The sequence below is a fragment of the Sus scrofa genome, chromosome 2 (assembly GCF_054392235.1).
Source record: "Sus scrofa isolate SSC_HxYL_T2T_F1_AM1 chromosome 2, Sscrofa_HxYL_maternal_Yorkshire_Landrace_v2.0, whole genome shotgun sequence".
NCBI classification, from domain to species: domain Eukaryota; kingdom Metazoa; phylum Chordata; class Mammalia; order Artiodactyla; family Suidae; genus Sus; species Sus scrofa.
The window spans coordinates 8447017-8462804 of NC_139384.1; the positions used below are offsets into that span (position 1 = coordinate 8447017).

The window sequence follows — 15788 nt, forward strand, 5'->3', positions numbered from 1 at the left end:
GGACAAGTGGATGATTTTATAAAGCTAAAATCAAAAGACTTAAGACATGGAAAAATTCATAAGTATGAGAAAGTAATAAAACAAAAATATGACCACAAGAATTACAAACATATTTAAATCTCAGACCTGGGAATTGAACTATACACATTCTTCTAGGGGAGAAAAGAAAATCCTTATATGTTCCGATAGCAGCAACTATACTTTAATAAAAGAAAATAAGTAAATATAAAACACACCAAAAAAGGCACCTAAGAGCTACACTCATGCTGAATTCTACCCTGTGTCAGATAAAACAGTAAGACAAATAGAAATGGAAGAGGTGGCCAAGGTGTATTATTACATAAGCCTGGACAAATTGCAGGGTACTGTTTTTAAATTACTGTAAATATTAAAGTCAAGTTTCTTTTTTGGCTGCTCTGTGGCCTATGGAAGCTCTGAAGCCAGAGCTCAGTCAGACCCCAGCCACAGCCGTGGCCTATGCCACACCTGCTACAACGCCAGATCCCTTAACCCACAGCACTGGGCCAGGGATTGTAACTGTATCCTGGCGATGCAGAGACAACACCCATTATGCCATAGCAGGAACTCCAAAACCAAATTTTTTTTTTTTTTTTTTTGTCTTTTTGCAATTTCTTGGGCCACTCCTGCGGCATATGGAGGTTCCCAGGCTAGGGGTCGAATCGGAGCTATAGCCAGCCTACGCCAGAGCCACAGCAACGCAGGATCCGAGCCACGTCTGCGACCTACACCACAGCTCATGGCAACGCCGGATCGTTAACCCACTGAGCAAGGGCAGGGATCGAAACTGCAACCTCATGGTTCCTAGTCAGATTCGTTAACCACTGTGCCACAACGGGAACTCCCTATATGAATATTTTATAACAGTTCTTTTTTGGGCCACACCCGTAGCATATGCAAATTCCCAGGCTAGGGGTCGAATCGAAGCTGCAGCTGCTGGCCCATGGCCTAGGCCACAGCAATGCCAGATCTGGGTGTGTCGCAAGCCTACATCACAGCTCATGGCAACCCCAGATGCTTAACCCACTGAGCAAAGACAGGGATGGAACCCGCCTGCTCATGAATACTAGTCTGGTTCGTTACCACTGAGCCACAACAGGAACTCCTCATAACTGTTCTTACTTTGTAATCTCTCATGGTCTAAATTCAATTGCTTTCTAAATAACACTACTCTTCTTATATCCACTTAGAACATTCCTGAAGGTGAAGAAAGCACATTAGAATTTTCTTTTTCCTGTTAACCAACTATAATGGAAAAAATACAAATCATTAAAAATAAAAATTATTTTCTTTTTCCTAGAAATAAAACAATTCTAGGGCTTAACTCAGAGGTGCCATGTAGCATAAAGCAGTTAACTGTCTGCAGTCTGATAGTGTTTCAGTTTTCTGACGTTCCCGTTGTGGCTCGGCAATTGACAAATCTGACTTCTGCCCACGAGAGTTCGCTCCCTGGCCTCGCTCAGTGGGTTAAGGATCTGGCATTGCCGTGAGCTGTGGTGTAGGTTGCAGATGTGGCTTGGATCCTGCATTGCTGTGGCTGTGGCGTATGCCCACAGCTGTAGCTCCGATATGACCCCTAGCCCGGGAACCTCCATATGCTTTGGGTGTGGCCCTAAAAAGAGTACCACCCCCAAAGGACTTCAGCTTTCTCACTTTATTTTTTTAATTCTTTTTTATTAAGGGAGAATTGCAATGATTTTTAATATTTATTTATTTATTTAGCTTTTTAGGGCCGCACCCACGGCATATGGACGTTCCCAGGCTAGGGGTCTAATTGGAGCTACAGCTGCTGGCCTACACCACAGTGCACAGCAACGCCGGATCCTTAACCCACTGAGCGAGGCCAGGGATTGAACCTGCAACCCCATGGTTCCTAGTCGGATTCGTTCCTGCTGCGCCACGATGGGAACCCCTCAGTTTTCCCACTTTAAAAAAAAGACAGATTTCTTAGCATTTCTAAGGAGGGAGATGTTTTTTGTTTCATGATCTCCTGATTGAAGGCCTCTCATGCACACCCTGTAGTCCTTTTTCAAGACCAGAACTCTTGTAATACCAGCACAGTGGCTGGGCGGGACCCATCAGCCTTGCAGCAAGGCAGTCATCAGCGGCATCTGTAGGTAGCACCGTCTCTCCCAGGCTGATGGTTCCTTCTAGGAAGTCTGCACTCCCAGGACTAGCTGGATACCATTTCTTGTATTGAATTGCACACTCTGACTCAGTACAAAGCCTGAGCACAATGGGCCTATTGTTGTTTTCCTTGACAAAGTATCTTTTGTGTGACTGGGCTGCTGCCTCAGCATTTCTTCTCACACTATGAAGTTCTGTAAAGAACTGGGGGCTTCTTGTTCTTACTCCATTATCTGCACCCCATTTCTCCCACCTGGACACATAGCTTAGCAAGGAAAACAGCAGATGCAAGTGATTTTATGCAGGTTCCCTAGCAAGAAACTGACAGAAGCACAGCTGCCACAAAGCCAACCCTCAATACCTTTAATTTCACAGCAAAGTCTAAAGACTGACTGACAGTCAAACCTTAGATCAGTAGCTTCGTTCAGATTTTTGTCATCATGCGTTCTGCGCTCTGCTACCAGGGACACCAGTTCTGGGTACCTCCTGATGTTAGTTACACTGGTGTATTTCCTGGCATTTCACATGGCTATGCTGGACACATTTATGGCTCAGATAAGCCTGGGCAGGAGTTCCCGTGTGGCTCAGAGGAAACGAATCTGACTAGTATCCCGAGGGCACAGGTTTGATCCCAGGCCTCACTCAGTGGGTTAAGGATCAAGTGTTGCCTGATCCGAGCTGCATCTGTGGCCTACACCTCAGCTTGCGGCAAGGCTAGATCCTTAGCCCACTGAGTGAGTCCAGGGATCGAACCAGTGTCCTCATCGATACTATGTCGGGTTCTTAACCTGCTGAGCCACAGTAGGAACTCTACTAATAGGGGCTTTTTATCTGCACTTCATCTGAAGCTCTCACATTGGTGAAGCTCAAATCCATGGCTACTGTGTTTTGATGAAGCTCAAATCCATGGCTACGGTGTTTCAGTTTGGTGAGTTGTATATGAAGTGTTACTTATGAAGTGTTGTGTACATCCAAACTACTTGAATTCTGAGATGAAGGAAGAGCAGGCTATACTAAATCCAATTTTTAAAAACTTATTAAAAGTAGACAAATCCTTGAAATCTGAAACATGGACAGCAATGCTGAGTGCACTCTTAGGCACTTGAGATAAATCAGATTTGAAGGAGTTCCCTGGTGGTGCGGCAGGTTAAGGGTCCAGCATTGTCATTGCAGCAGTTTGGGTCGTTGCTGTGGCGCAGTTCCTTGGCCTGGGAACTTCCACATGCTGAGGGCGTGGCCAAAAAACAAAAACTCAACCAGATTGAAGATCAGAGGTCAAAGGTAGAAGGGAATGTGGCAAACAAAGTGATGACTGAATCTGAGCTGTGTGTGTGTGTGTGTGTGTGTGTGTGTGTGTGTGTGTGTGTGTGTGTTCCCTCAACTCAATCACCCATCACTGGACAAAGCCAAGCTATCAGAACAGCAGTCAGTTGCTTCTGTTACATCCGTGCCAACATGGTTATCTGTATAATGGATTGGCAGCATTTTCTTGTGGCTATTTACTAGAATGCCTTTTTTTTTTTTTTTTTTTTTTTTTTGTATTTTTGTCTTTTCTAGGGCCGCACCTACGGCATATGGAGGTTCCCAGGCTAGGGATCTAATTGGAGCTGTAGCCACAGCAACTTGGGATCAGAGCCATGTCTGTGACCCACAACACAGCTCCCGGCAACGCCGGATCCTTAACCCACTGCGCGAGGCCAGGGATCCAACCTGCAACCTCATGGTTCCTAGTTGGATTTGTTAACCACTGAGCCATGACGGGAACTCCTAGAATGCGTAATTGTTTGTCTTCCCAAAACTGCCTGCAGTCCTTGCCTCCATGATAGAATGGCTTCCTCATCATCTTGCCTTTCGAGTTTTTTTTTTTTTAAAGGGCCGTACCTGTGGCACATGGACGTTCCCAGGCTAGGGGTCCAATTGGAGATCAGCTGCTGGCTTACGCCATAGCCACAGCCACTGTGGCTAGATTCTTTAACCCTGAGCGAGGCCAGGGATTGAACCATCCTCATGGATACTAGTCAGGTTTGTAACCTGCTGAGCCACAATGGGAACTCCCATTCCTGTTGTTCTGGGAGCAGAGAAGGATGGGCCAAGAGCCTCCATTGAGCATGTTTTCGGCCTCTCAATCCTTTGTTGGTGGTACGATACCCACACATGCTTCAAGGCTTCCAGACCCCCAGATCTTGTGACTTTCACTGTGGCTGTGAGGGGCCCAGGGACCCAACTCTCTCTTTCACCCACTTCCAGAGGTCCCTTGATGCCAATGGGTGGTCTTTTTCAAGGCTGCATAATTAGGATTGATCCTCAGCTTTTCCCACGGCTGCCGTAGCAGTTCGGTCCTAGTCGAATTATGCCTAAAACAAATGCGTTACTTAACTTTTAGTTGGGAGTTCCCGTGGTGGCGCAGTGGTTAACGAATCCGACTAGGAACCATGAGGTTGCGGGTTCGGTCCCTGCCCTTGCTCAGTGGGTTAACGATCTGGCGTTGCTGTGAGCTGTGGTGTAGGTCGCAGATGCGGCTCGGATCCCGCGTTGCTGTGGCTTTGGCGTAGGTCGGTGGCTACAGCTCCGATTCAACCCCTAGCCTGGGAACCTCCATATGCCACGGGAGCGGCCCAAGAAATAGCAAAAAAAAAAAAATAATAATAATAAAATAAATAAAAAAACTTTTAGTTGGATTTCAAGAAGGAGTGAACTTTGACACATGTTCAACTTTTACCCTGAAACTTAGTCTTACTTTTGCAACAGTTTTTTTTCCCCAGTACAAACAATATAAGTCAGATAGCCTCCTCATTTAAAGCGTACCATCATTACCCTTCGTAGTTATTTAAAGGGCACCCCTGGGCCTGGCAGGACTGGGTGCTGGGGACACAGTGAAGATGGAGACAAGTGAGATCTTGGCCCTCTTGGAGGTCACAGTTCACTGACTATTCAACAGCAATTCCTCTTCAACTTCCCACTTGAGGAGTTCCCATTGTGGCTCACAGGGTTAAGAACCGTGTCCGTCTATAAGGATGCGGGTTTGATCCCTGGCTTTGCACAGCGGGTAAATGATCTGGCATTGTTACATGCTTTGGCATAGGTCGCAGGTTGGGGCTCTGTGTTGCTGTGGCTGTGGTGGAGGCCTGCGGCTGCAGCTCCAATTCAACCCCTAGCCTGGAAACTTCCATATGCTGCATGTGTGGCTGTAAAAATAAAAAAAAAAAAAAAGAGAGAGAGAGAAAAGAAAAGAAAAAAAAGAAGGAAAAAAAAAAAAAAAAGAACTTTGCACTTGTTTCAAGACCTCCCTGGTGGCCAGCCAGGATTTCAACCATCTGGCTTCATCTCCCAGTCCTTCCCACAGCCAACCTCTGGAGAGTCATGTGCTTTAAATACTCAAGGGGTGAAGTGAGTTTCCTTCTTCAAGCCCATTGTCGTCGCTGGTTGGCCAGCTGGCCCCATCGACCCGTTCTTTCCCCAGCCAGCCCTCTTCTCCCCATTTCCCTGCCAGTATTTGTTGACGCCTGAGTTTGCCAGGGAGGCTAAGGGGCACATGGGAGGCTCCCTGAGTGAATGTTCTTGCTGAATGGACAGCCTGTACTCAGATTCCTCACATAGAGTCTTATCCACCCTCCTCTCTCTTGCAGGTCAGAGATGCCATCATGGCAGCTGGCATCGCAGGAGTGGGCCTGGCTGCTGTGAGCTTCATTGGCGTCATGCTCTCCAGAAACAAGCGGCAAAAGCAATGAGTGGAAAGGGCTGTCCTGTCAGCCGTGACTTTATACATTAAGGGGGTCTTGTTTTGCTAGAGGGTTTGAGGTTTGGTTTGTAGCTTTCATTCTGTTTTATAATGAGGTTTATTTTCACCGAATAAAATAAAGCCCAAGAAGGGAGGATTTTACTGGGAAAACTGCAGCAAGAACTGGCTGGAGTGAAGTCTGTTGCGGGTACAGCGAGGCTCTGTTCCCGGTGATGACAGGTTGCGCTCTGGACCTTCGGAGATTTTTCTCTCACCTTCTCTCTGTGGGCTGCGTTTTTCCATGTAGCAAACAGAGTCTAACTCCGGTTATCTCAAGTCATGGGCATGTCTGGTTGTGAGGATACAGATGGGCAGCAAGGCAGACAGACAGACCTGATTGATATACAGGAACAGGAACCATCAGACATCCGGCACCCTTGACCTGGAACTAGACCCAGGCTGGCTTCCAGGACCCAGCGGCTGGAGCCTGTGGCTGTTCAGTGGAGTTCAGACCGAACCAAAACATTAGGAAATCCTGCCTATCTTGTTCGAAATTCCCTCCCTCTCCTCTCCACAGCTTTCCTCTTCCTTGTCGTTTCCGTCCCACAGCCATCTCGCATCCTCTCCATGTGGGCTTGTCACCACCCCCAACTCTCTGATCCCACACTGCTCTTGCGGTTTATCTTCCCACGTGTGATCAAGGCCATATTCGTCTGTGAGCTGCTCCCAGGGCACGCGACTGAGAGAGAACCTGATTGGCTCAGCTCCCGGCACTTAGCTCAGCCTACCAGCTGATTGGCTGCCACTGGGTCAGGCGGCCCCACTAAGCCAATCAGCTCTGCCCACTGGGGCCAGGTCACATGGTACAAGGTTGCCTCAGACTTTATGGGGTAGGGAGGTGGTGTGGCTGGTCTTTGACTGGTCTCCCGGTTACCGAGCCCTCACGGGGAGGGGTTGGGGGAGAAGGCACAACCATTTATTGTTGGTCCTTTGGCATCTGCTGCTGTTGCTCGCTGGGCTTGTCAGGTGTTCAGAATGACCATTTCTCTGAAATGGGTTGCTCAGAAATACTTTGCTGGGGCTAGTGGTTCTTCCCTCCACAGGACAAGTCTTCTCCTCCATCTGGTTGCAAATGTTTCCTTCCTTAGCTCTGGCTTTCTGGGCACCACCTAGCTGTTGGAATTCTGGACAGGACGTACAGATAGCTCCTTGCCAGCTCCTTCCTGCTTGGCTCACATCTGGTCCAGGATAGACATATGCCTATTCATGCTCTAGTGTTGATATAAGAATAGTTGTCTCCCAGCGTGGTTTTCTTTCTTTTTGTCTCAGCTCTATTGAGGTAACATCTCATGCTCCCCCAAACCCAAGCGACACAGGCAAAACTTAAAGGGCGGGTCCTCTTTTTTTTTTTTTGTCTTTTGTCTTTTTGTTGCTGTTGTTGCTATTTCTTGGGCCGCTCCTCCGGCATATGGAGGTTCCCAGGCTAGGGGTTGAATCGGAGCTGTAGCCACTGGCCTACGCCAGAGCCACAGCAACGCAGGATCCGAGCCGCGTCTGCAACCTACACCACAGCTCACGGCAACGCCGGATCGTTAACCCACTGAGCGAGGGCAGGGACCGAACCTGCAACCTCATGGTTCCTAGTCGGATACGTTAACCACTGCGCCACGACGGGAACCCCAAGGGCGGGTCCTCTTAAAGTCCCTTCTCTCAAGTGGCATAAGGTGATGTGGACACGTGGAGTATAAATCTCCAAACTATCTGTGGAGAAAAAAGGAAGGAGGAAAAATAAACACAAGAAAGCAAAACAAAAATACCCAGTTCAGCTGAAAAACAAACATTATGTACGAAAAAAATGAGATGTATAGAAATAATCCAATAAGATCAAAGAACTAATTCCAAATATTTTGGTTATGAGTATAAATATAAATGGACTAAACTCACCAAGTAAAAGACAAACATTACACTGGATTAGAAAACTCATCCAGGGAAGAGTGTTTGCAGCAGGTACAACTGAAGTAAAAAGACACAAAAACTGAAGTTAAAAATATGGAGGTGTGTCCGTCATGGTTCAGCGGAAACGAATCTCACTAGCATCCTTGAGGATGCAGGTTTGATCCCTGGCCTTGCTCAGTGGGTGAAAAGAGCCAGCATTGCCAGTGAGCTGTGGTGTAGGTCGCAGATGTGGCTCAGATCCCGTGTGGCTGTGGCTGTGGCCGGCAGCTACAGCTCCGATTAGACCCCTAGCCTGGGAACTTCCATATGCCGTGGGCGCAGCCCTAAAAAGAAAAAAAAAAAAAAAAAGGTTAATGTCATCAAGGAGAAAAATTGAGGGCATGGGTAAACTGTCCTAAACATGGACTCTTCCATGGGCCAGGGATCGAACCCGCAACCTCATAGTTCCTAGGCAGATTCGCTTCTGCTGTGCCACGACGGGAACTCCAGGTGGTGAACATATTGAGGTACTGGGAGAGTGAGCAGCTGCCTAAAGGAGGCGTAGAAGCTCCTTGCATCCCTCTGCCCCTGCGCCTTGCCCTGTGCATCACTTCCATTAAGTTGTTCCTGCGCTGTATCTGTTATAATAAACCCGTAAACATAATTATGTCTTCCTGAGTTTTGTGAGCTGTTTTCTAGCAAATTACTGAACCTAAGGAGGGGTTGTGGGGACCCCTGATTTTTAGCTCTTTGACAGAAATACAAGTGGCCTGGGACTGGTGAATGGCGAAAGATTCTGAAGTTGAGGGGATGGCAGACTTGGGGAACGGAGCACTTAAGCTCTGAGGTTGTTGAACACCCATTTAGTGTCTGGCAAGTCAGAGAATTGGTTGCTGGTATTAGAAAATGCTCCACAGGGAGTTCCCATTGTGGTTCCGAGGGTTATGAACCCAACTGGTAGCCATGAGGATGTGGGTTCGATCCCTGGCCTTGCTTAGTGGGTTAAGGATCTGGGGTTGCTGTAGGGAGCTGTGGTGTAGGTTGCAGACGTGGCTCAGATTTGGTGTTGCTGTGGCTGTGGCTAGGGGTCGAATCAGAGCCACAGCCACCACAAAGCCAGATCCAAGCCACATCTGTGACCTACACTGCAGCTTGCGGCAACGCTGGATCCTTAATCCACTGAGTGAGGTGGGGGATTGAACCCGCACCCTAACGGACACTATGTCGGGTTCATAACCTTCTGAGCCACAACGGGAACTCCTGGCCAAGTTGAATCTTGACTCCTGTAGTCAAAGGCTGTATTCTCAACCACCTTTTCCCCACTAGACATCCAGTCGGCTGGCAGCCTCTCTGCCCCCACAGCAGCTCAACCCCCTGGTCGAGGGTGTGGCTGGCTCAGCTGAGTCAGGAGAAGATGGGATGCTGGCTGTTCTCAGAGTGTTCCTGAAATAGAACTCTTGGGCCAGGGCTTATCTCACATTCTGATTGTAACCAGGGCAACATACCTCCTCTTCCCACAAACTCCAGAAGGGCGTTGCCCCGTTGCCGACTCCAACCTCACCCCAGGATCCCCGGCCCAGGCTTGAGAGGCCCCGGGATTGCCTGGGATGTTCTGGGATCCTGGGGGGCATAACACTGGCCTCAGACTTAGGTTCCAGTCTTGCTCTTCTACTCGCTAGATAAGGATCAGTGGCAAGTCGCTTAACCTCTCCGAGACTCAGTCTTCTCATCCGTCAAGTGGGATCGTGACAGTCCTTTCTCAGTGGAGTGAGTAGCCAGTGGATATGCTGGGTCAAGTGTTGAGCACCTTGTCTGGCACGTTGGGCTCTGTAAGTCAGAGCTCCATCACTCACAAGAATCCCTCGGGCCTGGTACGAGGCAGGTGGTCCTTGAGGAGGCATTTTAATCAGAGACCCACTTGCTGACCCACACACCCGCCATGCTAAAATGCGCTCACACCCAGCTTATGTACATGGTTCTGACTCACTCTCGTGCTGCACACCCAACCACACCGTCTCCTGGACACCCTCTCCTTCTCTTCTTTGTCCCCTGAAGAGCTCATCGCCAGCCTGGCCACCCCAGTAAAGAGAGGGGCTTTACTGGGCAAGGAGAGCTCCCTCCTCTCTGCTTCCTGCATATGATGAACAGAGGGAGCCTGGGGACTGGGCTGGGGCTCCTTGTAGGTCAGGTTCTAGAATGTTCCCCAATGAGGGCCCCCCTCTGCCTGTCTCTGGTTTTTCTGTCCCAGGCCGAACCAAGAGGAAGACTCAGAGCCCTTACTGAGCTTCCTCCCTTGGGCTGGGAGCACTGGGCCTTCTACGTGGGAAAGGGCTGTGTGTAAGGCTGGTGCTCTGTGGGCGTACCAGGGTTGAGGCGGAGAGTGTCCACAGTTGCACAATCATGTGCTTGTTCTCACTTCAGCGCCTGGCACGGGCACTCGACGACATTTGCTGAATGTCTTATGCTCTCCCTGCAGGGTACGGACCAGGCTAGTCTTCGTGAGCAGTGAGGGGAGAGACTGTTGACCTTTATTCCACTGGAGAGTGGGGTTCAGTTCCAGCCAACCCACTGTACTGGGGAGGCGTCCCTTCATGGGTCCAACCTCCCATGTATTCATTGGCCTGAAAGGACACAGGAGGGTGAGAGGCCGCGCCTTCCTTCAAACAGTTTACAGCTGGCTGCACAACGTGAGGAAAGGAGTGTGCGCCCCCCAACTAGACAGAATCAGTTTGGAATCTTTTTTTTTTTTTTTGCTTTTGTCTTTTTAGGGCCGAACCTGCGGCATATGGAGGTTCCCAGGCGAGGGGTCGAATTCAAGGTGCAGCTGTCGGCCTATACCACAGCTCACAGCAACGCCGGATCCTTAACCCACTGAGCGAGGCCAGGGATCCAACCTGCATCCACATGGATGCAAGGTGGGTTTGTTAACCACTGAGCCACGATGGGAACTCCCAGTTTGGAATCTTGAGTCTTCTCCCTACTGACCGTGTGACTTGCCCAGGTGACCTGACCTTGCTAAGTTCGGCTCCACCCTCTGCAGAGGAGGTAAGAACCTACCTCCCGGGGGTGGAGGGATGGATTGAGGTAGTATGTGGGGGAGGCCCTGGTGCATGGCTTGGCCAGGTGCTGAACCAGGCCCCCGTTCCTTCTGGAGCATCATGGCATTGAAGAAAATGCCCAAGGAGTTCCCGTTGTGGCTCAGCGGGTTAAGAACCTGACTAGTATCCATGAGGATGCGGGTTGGATCCCAGGCCTTGCTCAGTGGGTGAAGGATCCGGTATTACTGCAACCTGTGGTATAGGTTGTGGATGCAGCTTGGATATGCTGTGGCTGTGTCGTAAGCTTCAGCTGAAGCTTCCATTTGACACATAGCCCAGGAACTTCCATGTGCTACAGGTGTGGCTGTAAAAAAAAAATATAAAAAAAAGAAAGAAAAAAATAAAGAAAATGTCCAAACCCTGGAAACCACTCAATAGCAGGGAACTGCCAAATAAGAGAGATAACTTGCATGTGATGGCATGTTATATAACCATTACAACAGCTGTACCGCAGGTGTGTGTTACACATGTATGCATGTTTGTGTGTGTATTCAAATTCAGTTAAAAATTAGGCTTATGGAGGAATAATTGACAAATAGTCAAATTTACTCTTTTTAGTATAAAGTCCTATGACTTGGCGTTCTTGTCATGGCGCAGCGGAAACGAATCCGACTAGGAACTGTGAGGTTGTGGGTTCGATCCCTGGCCTTGCTCAGGGGGTTAAGGATCCAGCGTTGCCGTGAGCTGTGGTGTAGGTCGCAGACAAGGCTCGGATCCCACGTTGCTGTGGCTGTGGCTACAGCTCCGATTCCACTCCTAGTCTGGGAACCTCCATATGCCGCAGGTTTCATCCTAAAAAGACAAAAGACAAAATAAATAAATAAATAAATAAAGTTCTATGACTTTTGACGAATGCATACAATTGTGTAAGCATCACCACAATAGGAAAGCACCCCCCCCCGGAAGTCCCCCCACCCCCGCTTTGTCCTCAACCAACCCCTGTCCCCCAGCTCCACACCCCCAGCTTCTGGCAATCTAGGATCTTTTTTCTGTTTCTGTAGTTTTGCCTTTTGGGGGATGTCATGTAAATGGAGTCGTACAAAATGTTGCCTTTTGTGTCTGGTTTCTTTAACTTAGCAGAATGCATTCGAGGGTCATTTATATGGCACATGACAACGCTTTGTTCCTCTTTACTGCTGAGTGGAATCCTGTCAGACGGCTGTCCCACCCTTTGTTTATTCACCGGCTGAAGGACATTGGGTGGTTTTTGATTTTTGGCAATAATTATGACAGCCACTATAAGTATTTGACATGGGTGTGTTCGTGTATGCACGATACACGAACATATATTTTCTATTTTAATTTCTTTTTTAAAAAACGCTCAGGTTTATTTTTTTTTCTTTTTTAAAAGTTTAATTGAAGTGCAGTTGATTCACAATGCTGTGATAATTTCTGCTGAACAACAAAGGGATTCAGTTATACATGTACAGACATCCATTCTTTTTTTTTTTTTTTTTTTTTTTTGTCATTTTGCCTTTTCTAGGGCCGCTCCCGTGACATGTGGAGGTTCCCAGGCTAGGGGTCTAATCGGAGCTGTAGCCACCGGCCTACACCACAGCCACAGCAATGCGGGTTCCGAGCCGCATCTGCAACCTACACCACAGCTCACGGCAACGCCAGATCCTCAACCCACTGAGCAAGGCCAGGGATCGAACCCGCAACCCCATGGTTCCTTGTCGGATTCGTTAACCACTGCGCCATGACGGGAACTCCGAGACATCCATTCTTTTTCAGATTCTTTTCCCACAGAGATTATCACAGAATATTGAGTAGAGTCCCCTGTGCTATACAGCAGGTCCCCGTTGGCCAATCCCTCTCAGGGTGATTTTAGTTATTTATTCCTGGGCCAGGGATTGAACCCAAGTCACAGCAATGATAATGCTGAATCCTTAACCACTAGGCTACCAAAGAACTCCGTAGATTTTCATCTCTTTTTAGTAAAAACCTAGGTGTGAGATTCTGGGATCATATGGTGAGTGAATGTTTAAGAAATTGCCCAACCGTGGTGCCAGTACCTCCCAGCAACATAGGAGAGGGCGCCGCCTACTGGGGAAAGGAAGAAGTCCATCGCAGAGAGACCAAGGCTGAGGGGCAGAAAAAGAAACATTAGAACCCAGAAGGAGAGACTCAGGGTTGAGGGATCCATGAAGGCAGAGAAGGAGAAAATGTATTTTTCTCATGAAAAGAAATAGATTCTTGGTGACATACTTTAGGCCTGTATTTCTTCTTTCCTCCACTATGCTATAGGTTGCAGACGCGGCTCAGATCTGGCATTGCTGTGGCTGTGGTGTAGGCTGGCGGCTACAGCTCCGATTCGACCCCTAGCCTGGGATCCTCCATATGCAGCGGGTATGGCCTTAAAAACACAAAAGACAAAAAAAAAGGGTTTTTTACAAAAATAAGTGTTGCGCTCCTTTTGACCCACATGCCATTGTTTGCTGACTCCTGGTCTAAAATAATCTGGAAAAAAAAAAATCCCGCTGTGGCTCAGCAGTAACGAACCCGACGAGTATCTGTGAGGATGTGGGTTCCATCCATCCCTGGCCTTGTGCAATGGGTTAAGCATCTGGTGTTACTGTGAGCTGTGGTGTAGGTGGCAGATGCAGCTGTGGTGTAGCCCTGCAGCCGTAGCTCTGATTCCACCGCTAGCCTGGGAACTTCCACATGCCGCGTAGGTGCGGGCCTGAAAAGCAACGACAAAACCGACAAAACATGGAGTCCTGCATAAGTTTTTAGGAGGCGTCAAACATTTAAAAAATCATAAATACAAAAAACATTGCAAAGGATGGCATCTTTGGTGTGCTGTAGATTGCATGTAGGCTTTATGTTCATATCTTCACATCTTGGAGCTGCACATTTAGCTTATGCAGTTAATGAAAAATGTCTGCCATGTACATATAAATACATAATTTAAATGGCCAGGACAGGTATTTTTGTCAAACCAATCAGCCACATCAGACTTGATTTCTTTTGGAAGACAAGCTGACGCTTTTTCACCTCAAATGAACAAAATATTTTTATTTTTATGTATTTTAATTTTTGGTCTTTTTAGGGCCAGACCCTCAGCCTATGGAGGTTCCCAGGCTAAGGGTCTCATTGGAGCTGTAGCCGCTGGCCTACACCACAGCCACAGCCACAGCCACGCCAGATCCTTAACCCACGGAGCGAGCCCAGGAATCGAACCCGCCTCCTCATGGATGTGAGTCAGATTCGTTTGCACTGAGCCACGAAGGGAAATCCCCAAATAAACAAAATGTTAAAGCGCCATTTCCATGACAACCATCTCACTTTCTAACCTAAAATAGCAGATGGAGAGGAGGGAGTCCCCTGGAGGTGGGTTGGTAGTCACATGTTTGTTCCAGAAGTCCTGGCGGCTTAGAATTGATACCTTAATCTTTCTAGTGGCGTCGGGAATGTCTCCACCTCAGGGCAGGCACTACAGATTCAGGGCAGGCGAGGCTGAAGATTTTCTTTCCTAAGGCAGAAGGATCCTGGTGAAAGCGAAGGTGGACAAGGAGAACCCATCCCTGCTGGAAACTGGAACCACATACCAGAACCTACGTCATTGCGTTTTGAAGCAAGAGGCTTTTCCTTTAGCCTCCTAGGCCTCCCCTCAGCCTCAAAAGGTTGACTCAAGAGTCCATGATGAGGAGTTCCCGTCATGGGTCAATGGTAACGAATCCGACTTGTACACCCGAGGGCACAGGTTCGATCCCTGGCCTCGCTCAGTGGGTTAAGGATCCGGTGTTGCTGTGAGCTGCGGTGTAGGTGGCAGACACAGCTCGGATCTGACGTTGCTGTGGCCGTGGCTGTGGCTGGCAGCTGCAGTTGCAGCTCCAATTCGACCCCTAGCCTGAGAACTTCCGTAGGTGGTACATGTGGCTGTAAAAAGGAAAAAAAAAAAAAAAGGGAGAAAGAAAGAGTTAGGATACTAGGGAATTTTGTTCTAGCTAAAAACTAAAACTGGTTAAAAGAGGCTCCATTACGTCCTGCCCTGCTTTGGCACATGAACTTATTAGCCATGCTTACTTGCTAGTTAGAGTTTTACTGCCCCTAGTGTCGGCTTTTCACAAAGGCTCTCTTCCTTGCTTCCTTGCTTCCTTGCTTTCTTTAACGAACGTTAACTTTCTAGTTAGAGTTACATTGCCCCTGTGTTTTCTTTTGTAAGGGGAACACCCTCTAACACCACTTTTCTGTAAACGATCTTATCTTCTTTCCAAAGAAAAGGTCCAGGAACAATAACCCTGAAGACGACCAGAAACCATCACTGGATCAACTGTTGCTGGACTTGATGACTCTGAAATGATCTAAGGAGGGATTACAATGCAGACATCTTTTTTAAAAAACATTTGTGTGTGTGTGTGTGTGTGCTTTTTAGGGCCATACCTGAAGCATATGGAGGTTCCCAGGTTAGGGGTCCAATCAGAGCTACAGCTACAGCTGCCGGCCTACACCACAGCCACAGCAACGCAGGACCCGATCCGCATCTGCGACCTACGCCACAAGCTCACGACCACATCAGATCCTTAACCCACTGAGTGAGGCCGGGTGGCAAACCTGCAACCTCATGGTTCCTAGTCAGATTTGTATCTGCTGCCACGAAGGGAACTCCTTGTGCAGACAGCTTAGTCAATTACTCTGTCCTTTGGAGTTCCCGCTGGCGCAGCAGAAATGAATTCGACTAGGGTTCAATCCCTGACCTTGCTCAGTGGATTAAGGATCTGGCGTTGCCATGAGCTAAGGTGTAGGTCGCAGACATGACTCGGATCTTGTGTTGCTGTGGCTCTGGTGTAGGCCGGCAGCTGTAGCTCCAAATCAGCCCCTAGCCTGGGAACCTCCATATGTCATGTGTGTGGCCCTAAAAAGCAAAAAACAAAACCCCCCAAAACCCT

General features: G+C 48.3%; 1 protein-coding gene across 9 annotated transcripts in view; it reads left to right on the forward strand.

Annotated features, from left to right (window-relative positions):
- The window catches only part of PLAAT3 (phospholipase A and acyltransferase 3), a 30482-nt gene extending 22020 nt beyond the window's left edge, over positions 1-8462 (forward strand). For 3 of the 9 annotated variants that reach the window (XR_014836269.1, XR_014836271.1, XR_014836267.1), the window contains exons 5-6: positions 5772-7315; positions 8111-8462. Coding sequence is in view for 3 of the 9 variants with exons in the window: in NM_001244514.1 (NP_001231443.1) it covers positions 5772-5873 (102 nt within the window). In the remaining 6 variants the exon portion in view is untranslated. 9 annotated transcript variants of the gene reach the window in all.
- The last annotated feature ends 7326 nt before the right edge of the window (positions 8463-15788 follow it).